The following is a 9341-nucleotide window of genomic DNA, read 5'->3' on the forward strand; positions in this document are numbered from 1 at the left end:
CTTATTTTATCAGTAGACTTTTTTCACAAGTGTCCCACTGTAGGTTTGCGGAACTTCAGGTTAATGGTTCTCTACGGCAAAATGTCTGTGGAAATGTCTCGCGTATTTTCCACCAGCTTCATAAATCTGCTCCATCACCATATCTTCAACCAACAAGGTCCACAAAGAATAAACATATTCTTCCATGAAAAATTTATCCACAACTATCAAGGTAAGAAAGATGAAAATTTAAAGGCGAACAACGAACATTATGGTCATGAATAAAACATAAGTCACTTGTTCACTCAGATTGATTCTAGAATTAAAATTAAAAACTGATTTCATGATGTTGATATTAGCATAGACAGATAGATTTGTGCAGTTCGAATGTAACATATCTCTAGGACCATAACCCTAGTTTTGCTCAGTAGTAGTTCACTAATGCTAGTCGTTATTAGACTTTAAGCTTTTGTCTTGCTTACTTTGATAGTTGTGGATAAATTCTTCTTTGTGGACCTTGTTGGTTGAAGATTTGGTGATGGGGCAGATTTATTAAGCTGATGGAGAATACGCGAGACATTTCCACAGACATTTTGCCATAGAAAACCATTAACCCAAAGTTTTGCAAACCTGCAGCAGGGGACTTCCGACCGTTGTGAAAAAGGTCTATAACCTATGAAACTCTGCTCCAAATTCACTCCTAGCCAGCCTCGATGAGCTTCATTTGGTTGGAGCTGAACGCTGTAGGTGTCGTCCCACTCCCTCAGTCCTCTTCTGCATACAGTCTATGCTTTTATACGATCCTGAACACGTACCAAGCATAATTACATCCCATAGAAACTGTACATTACTCCAGCTCCCATTTTATGTACCAGACTATAATACCAGAGCGCTGTATTGCATTGAAAAGTCCCCATTAGCTGTTATGGGATGGTTCCAGAGACCAGCCTGAGGCAAAAGGACCAAGTGTGTGGTCCTGTGGGCTGCACTTCACAGCCCTGGAGGGAGCCAGTGGACATAATTATATCTGCTTTTTCAAACGCTCTCAAGCTCAAAAAGGGTCACGGCTACAAAGCCTTACCACAAATCCCCCTACAATCAATAATGTGTGAAGTTTATATGCAAAAACTACATTAAAGACTCATTTTCTTTCTTGACTTCATTACCTTTTTAATTAATACATTTTCCACAACATTCTACAGCAGTTAAGAGACTTTAGTGCCACATTTCCAACTTTCCCTCCCTCTATCTGTCTGTATTGTATGTATAATGTTCAGAAAAAGAGCCTATTTTAATTCATTTATACAATTGGAGGGGTGATGAGCTAAGTAGAGGCCCTGCTCTGTCTGAAGCTCTTTTGTTAAAATTAGACTTAAATCTGAGTTAGTCTTTTATCTAACCAAAAAAGAACTGACTTTGGTGGAACTAAAATAAGATGATCCAACTTCAAATCCCTATAAAAATAACATGATAGGGACTCTTAACACCTTTTTTTTTTTAAAATATTGGGATCAAACAGCTTGCCAGGCTGGCTCCATCTAGTGCCTCCGCTTAATTTCATTTCTCTCAAGCAATTAGGTCAGGAATCAAAATGCACTAGACGGTTCGTAAAAACCCCAGAAGTGAAAGCCAATCAGCGAAGAGCCATATATTCTGTGTTGGCAACAATTCCTGAGATGGAGGATTTAAAACCGGAACAAAAGAATGTTCGGTGAATTTTATCAAGGGAAAGACGTTATTGTCCTTCTTCCTACGAGATTTGGGAAAAGCTTTATATACCAGTTAGCCCCGTTAGCGGCGCATTACATACGTCACAACCAAATAGCAGCGATTGGTTAAATGAAAAAAGTACCCACCTACCATCGAGTGAATAAATCTTAATGCTGCAAGGTCAGATGGTTTCTACGAAGTGAAACTGGCTGATGAATCAGGCTACCAAACACCATTAATCAGACTCTAGTGAAAATGCATTATTTACATTTTTTTTTCTTTCAGAATAAAGTTATCAGGCTGTGTTTGCTATGTGTGTTGAGTCTCTATGGTAACTGGTACCATTCCTCCATAGACATACTTCATGTACCTGCAAAATATCAAAAATGGCAAATAGCTGACATTGCATTTTACTTTGTTTAATATTGTTTAATATATTTTTGCTGATATGACTTTCTATTACTATTATTATATTGCAATTTAAAATATTTGTTTTAAATCATAGTAATAATAAACTAATCAAGATCACTGATTATAAAACCTACATTATAACCCTGTATTTTTTTTCCTATATCCTCAATTATGTGATCAAACTCTTAAAATAAGCAAATTACACCCTTTACCAGCCCATTCACTGCGTCCAGGTGGCTGTGCTCTCCGCCTTTGATAGCTTCTTGTACGCTGTGAATGGGGACTAAAAGACTAATTAGTGCGGGGCTCTCGGGGGAATGCTGTTCAGACCAGTGTGAGATCATACGCGTCACCTCTGCTCCTCTAAAGCCGCTCTCAGCGTGCCTCCTGTCCCCTGCTTCAAACTCCCGGGGCATGCTGGCAATGCAAAGACTTTGATGAAGGAGGAGGAGGAGGAGGAGAAAAAGTAAATATAGCTTTATAGATACTTGCTAGACCTCGTTCTTGGGTTTTATAACTGTTGGATGGAAAATAAAAGTAACAGCATATTGATGTACTTTCATTGTGTCCCTGGGCAAGACACTTAACCCCCCAGTGTCTGTGTAGACTGGTGCATGAATGTGTGTGGGTGAGTGATTTCTTGATGTAATATGATTTGAGTGCCCAACTATACAAAAGCAGTATAAAAATGTGAACTATTTACCATTTAACCATACTGTGTGCACTGTCCTATATATAAATACATACATACATGTCTACCTCTAGTACTGCACAAACCACATATTAAACAGAATGTACTGTATGTAAGCATCAAGGCTAACATCAGTTTCATACAGATGATAGAAACACAGACACTGGAGGCAGCCTGGTTGATGTGTCTTGCCCCAGGACACACAACAAGTGCCATATATTGCTGTAAAAATATAGACAATAAACAATAATTGAAACCAAACCATAAAGCGGAATTATCTCCCAAAATCTAAAAAAAAAAAGTATATTGTTAAAAAAAAAAAACATGAGCTGCAATAAAAAAATAGCAGAATGAAACACTTAAGTAATTAGCTTGTGTCTATAACAAGATAAAAGTTATTTACTCAACCCAATACAGCTCAGATCTTATCATATTATCATTGAAAAATCCCTCTAGTTAAGGGAAAATGTGTTTCCTTCTATCATATATTTAATGATAAGCTGATATAATTATCATGACCATAAGCACCGCCATGTGCAAGGATTGAACTGCCAACCTTCGAAAGTCACTTATGGACATCTTTAAAAAAAATGTTACTGCTGTCAAGAAGTAGTTAAAATAGTTTGGAATATCATTTATTTTAAAAAGTTCATTGCATTTGTACTGATGCATTGATTCTGAAATCATTTAAATTCTGCACAATGCTGTGTGTTTAATATTTCATCCATGTGCTTTAGTCTGCCTTCAGGGGAGAAACTGCCCTCCACCTTTTGTTATGTTCAGTTATATGTTTTAAATGTTTCCCTGGCCCTGTAGTGTTCACATTATATAACTGTAAACATTCTTTGTCCTTACGGTTCATTGTACTTCTTCAAGTTATTCCTCACTTTCTAGACACATTCCTGGCATCCTGTTTCTTCACTGCAATGAGTTTATAATCACCTTTCACAACTGCCAGAGGCCAGAGTCAAGCTGTGATGCCACTATTAACTACGACTAGCTATATTTCAGCACTCTAACCTTACTTCCTGTTTCACGGATAATAAAAATGCTCCATAATTACATGCAAATATAAACAATGGTTTCAACTGACCAGAGCTGCTTTTACAATACATCCTCTGGGGTTTTGCTGTCACACGATTGTTATAAATCACTAGCATGCTAACAGCACACCAGCCTTAATTCCTGCTTCATGGATGATAATTAGGTGCAAAACAGTGGGCTCATTTGTACAAATTTACGTTGTTTTAAATATATTTGTACTAGGCCAGAAACTTTGCATTACATGAAAGTATTCGGGTACAGCCCCTTAAAAGAGCAGCAGAATGACATACCTCAACTCTTCATTGCATTCCTACCATCCTAATTATTCTCTGCATGTTTTGCTCTTACAACACGGCTAACGACTAACATGCCAATAGTGCAGCAGTGTTACTTCCTCATTTGCAGAGAATAAAAATGCTTTGTAATTAGATGCAGACAGCACACAGTACAGTAAGAGCTTGTTTTGTAATATACCAGTGGGGGAAGACAAATGACATGAATAAAGCAGTAATAATATTAGGATTAGTATTAGTATTAGTAGGTTAGTATGACGCAGCTAACTGTGTTGTTGTGTCCTGTCAGGGTCTTCGTACTTCTTCAAGGGGAAGGAGTACTGGCGCGTGCCCAGCAGTGACATGGAGGCGGAGGCGGGCTTTCCTCGGCTCATCGCTAAAGACTGGCTGCTGTGCACTGAGATGCAGTCCGACTCTCCACAGCCAGAGGCCAAAAGCCCCGAGAGCAGAGGGAACGTGCACGGAGCCCCGGACCACGCCCACAACGGCTACGAGGTGTGCTCCTGTACCTCGGACAGTGGCTCTCCTCTGGGGCTGCGCTCACAGCCCTCCCCCCTCTGGCTGCTGGCCCCTCTGTGGACGCTGTGGCAGGCTCTCTCCTCTCACCTGCTATGATGCCAAAGCACTGGACTGTGTCACAGAGCAGCGCGGAGGACAGACTCTATGGGAGGGCCGGTCTAATGACAAACTGGAATATTTTGTCCTTATGAATATCGGTCTGTTTTTAGCTTTTGTTTTGTTTTTTTGCGGTTATTTATTTGACATGCCATGTGATGGTCATTGGAAGCGCCTTGCAATTTGATTAGTACTTATCCGTCACATCTGAGTCACATTTACCATACATTAAATCACATAATCACATAACAGAATGGAGCTCAACATTGACCAAAACATTTTTGTATGTAATGTTTCTGAAATGTTATAAACCACAACATTCTGAAAGCATTTGGCCAAATTTGTATTTTGGACTTAAAACTACCACGTTATGGTTTACGGATTAGTTAGCACATAGCTGGGTAGCCTCCACAATGTCTATAAACACTTACTATTTGAATTTTTAGAAGACTCTTTGGAAAAAATGAATGGAACATTTACTTCCAGAACCAGAGCGAGCGGTCTTTGCTGAGCTCCATTAAGTAACATTTTATTATAACTACACCTAATTAGCCTTAAAGCTGCAGTGTGTAACTTTTCTGATGGAGGGTCCTCAACCTTGTATCACTTTGAACAGAGTGTTCCACATTACGGCCAATGTCCACAGATCTGACCTGTAACTTGAACTTACCTACTCCTCTCCTTGGAAATAGACAAGTTTTATGGCCTAGGAGTGGAACATTCCCGGCATAGAAATAGCATCACTATGGAGACAAGCAGAAAAGTTACAAAATGCACCTTTAATAAAGCAGGAAGAAAGACTTGATTCATAATGACCAAATAATTTATTAAGAATAATTCAGGCTTAGTAACTACTTAAGTAAGTCCTATCCCTAATGCCTTTATTTAGTAGTTAGTAAACCTACCATTTGTTCATTATGAATTTAGACTTCTTCATACTTTATTAGGGCTAATTAATGTGTAGTTATTATTAAGTATTACCCAGAAATAGGGATGCACCGAGCCAGCTTTTTCAGTTCTTTGACTTGTGCAGATGTAAGCATCTGTCCGATATTCACCGATACCAGTGGATGGAAAATGGCACTTATTTCCTTAAAATACAGTTCATTTTTTACCCAAGAGACCTAACTGTGTTATGTAACTCTTATTGATCCTTCATATAATTACTGGACAACTCTGTGTGAATAAAACTACAAACATTATGAGACCTTCATGACCAAAATCAGTCAGCAATTAATTATCCTTACCGGGATATCGGCTTAATCGATATCATGAAACCGATACCCGTTCCAACAAATTCTCCTGTATCAGTGCTGATATTCAATACCAGGATCGGTGCATCCCTACCCAGAAGTATTTCTCACAAAGAGATAAACTGCCTTGATGTAAAGAAATGACTGCAGGTACTTTACATTTGTATGAGACATGATGGTCACGAAACAAATTCCCCAAACACCGGGGAAATGCACATTTTCTCAAACATTGTTACATTTTAGGCATACACAATGGTCAGCGTTCCTTAGAAAGTAGATTTTCAGCCAAGAAAATGTACTCACAGTTTTATAATGGAGTTGCCTTTCTACTTGGTTCCACTTGTTTAAAGGGCCCATATTATGCTATTTTCTGATCTGTGTTATAATGTTGTTTCCTCATCACAAACAGACCTGGAGTTTTGTTTCATTCACACGTTTAACACACAAATTGTGCATATTTAGGCTTTTTAGTTTTTCTCTCAAACAGAAAACACTCTGAAAAAACACACTGTTTTACCTTGTGATGTGGTAATGTGGTAATACAGGAAGTGCTTCACAGTGTTTTTAAACTCCAAACACCTTCAGTAGAATCATTTGGATGATTTCAGATGATTTCAGTCCTGGAATTGCCAATCTCTACTGGACTAAAGGTGAAAGGTAGACACCAGAGGTGGGACCAAGTTCTTGTTTTGCAAGTCTCAAGTCTGAAGTCTTTGACCTCAAGTCCGAGTCAAGTCCCAAGTCACTGGCCTATAAGTCCAAGTCAAGTCCAAGTTGTCTGCTTTGAGCCTCAAGTCATTTCAAGTCTTTAAACCAAAGTACCAAATATAGTTTAGATTTTTGCAGTTTATATGGATTTTAAGATAAATTGTACTCAGAAAGTCATAGTATATTTATAAAAGAGTATTTATAGAGTATATAAGAGCTGTAGAAATGCAGTTTTTTCCTTTTTAAATGTCTTGACAAGATCTTTGAGTGAATTATTACAAACAGAACAGAAAGTTCATATTCAGAAGAGCTTCTCAAGACACAGGCCTCAAGTCCAAATCGAGTTCCAAGTCTTAGTCCAGTATTAGTCTTAGTATTTATCAAGTCAAGTCTCAAGTCCTTAAAATAGTGACTCAAATCTGACTCGAGTCCAAGTCACAACTTGCAAGTCCCCACCTCTGGTAGATACTCACTTGAAAACTACTATGTTTACAGACTAATGATAAATGATTAATCAAACATGTGTGAATGAAACAAAACACAACTCCAGGTATGTTTTTGAGGAGGTAACAGCATTATGACATGGCTTAAACCTTACAAAAGTCAATTTTGTGTAATATAGGACCTTTAATTCACATGTTACTATATAGTCAAAATACACAAATACAACGTAATAGCAATTTTACAGCTTGTATTTTGGTCCCTGCCTAATGCTTGACCACACACAAACCAGAAACGGATGAACAGGAATTGTGATTGTAAATTTGTGATCTAATTTTTTTTGTAAATATTTTTGCACTTTTGGGCTTAAAACGGTGTGGTCCCAGGCCTTCAGGCAGTAATCGTATTTTTCATATAATGTTACTTCTAAAACTGTAGGGCTATCTAACTTCAGTATTACTAAAATGCAGTCATTGTAATCTTTAGCTTTGGCTTTGAAATGCTACACACCTTTATTACTTGTTTTTGTCATTGTAATGGAGCTATCTTATGTGTTGTTGTTGTTTTTTCTTCATTTTTGGCTTCAATTATTTTTATTTTATTTTTTTGGTTTTTGCACGCCCCTACAAAATGAATGCAGTACTTTTGATTTTTGTTGTAGAGTTTTGTAATTATAGCAATAAGTCACAAGATTCAGTTACTGGTTGTAGATTTAATAGCTTCATCAGTGTTAGCCAGGTATCGAACAACGTAAACATTTATATTATTTTGTTTTGTTGTTGATGGAAATTGGATAAGGAGCTCAACAGTGACCACCCACCACATGGTTCCAGTAAAAGAAAATTTCCCATTGATTTTTCTCAAAGACTTTACAAAACAAAAAATTAAAAGTTTGAAAGCTAGCTCGAGACTAAACAGCTTTGTGGTAACTAAACACAACAAGACCTATAATTTTATTTCACATCTCTTACTGAAACTTGATTTTTGAAACATTTCTCCCAATTTTAAATGTGTTTTTTGGATTGAAAACAGTGTTAGCAGCATTAGCTAGCACATAGCTGGTTAGCCTCTTTTGTGACTTTGAACACTTAATATTTGGAAGTAACTGAATACATGTACTGAGAATATGTATTTTGAACACTAATTTTGAGTAATTGTACTCCATTAGAGTTACTTTTTTATTTGGTGGTACTCAGAATATACTTACTTTTAAGTACTTTTAAGAATACATGGCAAATTTGATCATGCAATAAGCTACGGCACAGTGGGAAAAATATAGAACATAAATGATAAATAAATGCAGAATAAATTATAAAACATACACAGTACACAATATAAAGCAGTTTTTAAATCCTATGTCACGTTTTTAATTTATGTTTATTTTATATTTTTTACTTCATGTTACTATGTCACGTTTTTACTTATGATTAATTTAAAGCAGTGGTAGAAGGTAATGAAGTACAAAAGTAAAAGTACAAATTTTAGGTATCTGCACATTTTACAGTGGATACTTTTTACTTTTACTTCACTACATTTGAGAGCAGGTATCTGTACTTTCTACTCCACTACATTTTAGATTTGGACTGAAAAGTAAAAAGTACTTTTTCATGGTTTGAAACGTACGTATTTTGTTAGTACTGGTACATTTAATTTTAGTTTCCATCCCAACTTTGAGCAACACAATACATAAAAACACAAAAACAGCTAGAAAAAATAAGAATTCAGTTGAATCACTTAAAATCAGATATATTCTTTCTCAAAATCACTACACTTCATCTTTTAATTGGTCTAAAACTCTCTGCAAAATACTTTTACTTTTTAATCTTTAAGCACATTTTTAAACAGGTACTTTAATACTTAAACAGATTTTTTCATGTGATACTTTTACTTGAGTAACTTCTTGCCTTTGTATCTGTATTTTTACTTAAGTAGCAAAATTGAGAACTTCATTCACTGAATACTTAGAACTTCATAATTTCAAGTACTCAGAATACATTACAAAATACAGTTTAAATATATTATTTTTTTCAGTATTCTGTAACTAAATACATTTTCAAAGCAACTTCTTTCATCCCAGCACTTGACATTTCTGAAAAGTCTATGGGAAAAATAAATGGGAAATTTGCTTCGGACGTGGGCTGGGCTGCTGTGCTCCATAGCGACGCTACCTGACAACCATTAATCCTTATGGAGAAA

The 9341-nt window shown here is 36.6% G+C and overlaps 1 protein-coding gene across 1 annotated transcript in view; it reads left to right on the forward strand.

The window, feature by feature from the left end:
- The window catches only part of mmp17a (matrix metallopeptidase 17a), a 231521-nt gene extending 222549 nt beyond the window's left edge, over positions 1-8972 (forward strand). The window contains exon 10 of the mRNA XM_055154141.1: positions 4418-8972. Within this exon, the coding sequence (XP_055010116.1) occupies positions 4418-4743 (326 nt within the window). The 3' untranslated portion in view covers positions 4744-8972. The remainder of the gene's footprint in view (positions 1-4417) is intronic.
- Positions 8973-9341: the final 369 nt, after the last annotated feature.

This window comes from Boleophthalmus pectinirostris, unplaced genomic scaffold, assembly GCF_026225935.1.
Source record: "Boleophthalmus pectinirostris isolate CB_2022bp ecotype Guang Dong unplaced genomic scaffold, ASM2622593v1 HiC_scaffold_18, whole genome shotgun sequence".
In the NCBI taxonomy this organism is placed as follows: Eukaryota; Metazoa; Chordata; class Actinopteri; order Gobiiformes; family Gobiidae; genus Boleophthalmus; species Boleophthalmus pectinirostris.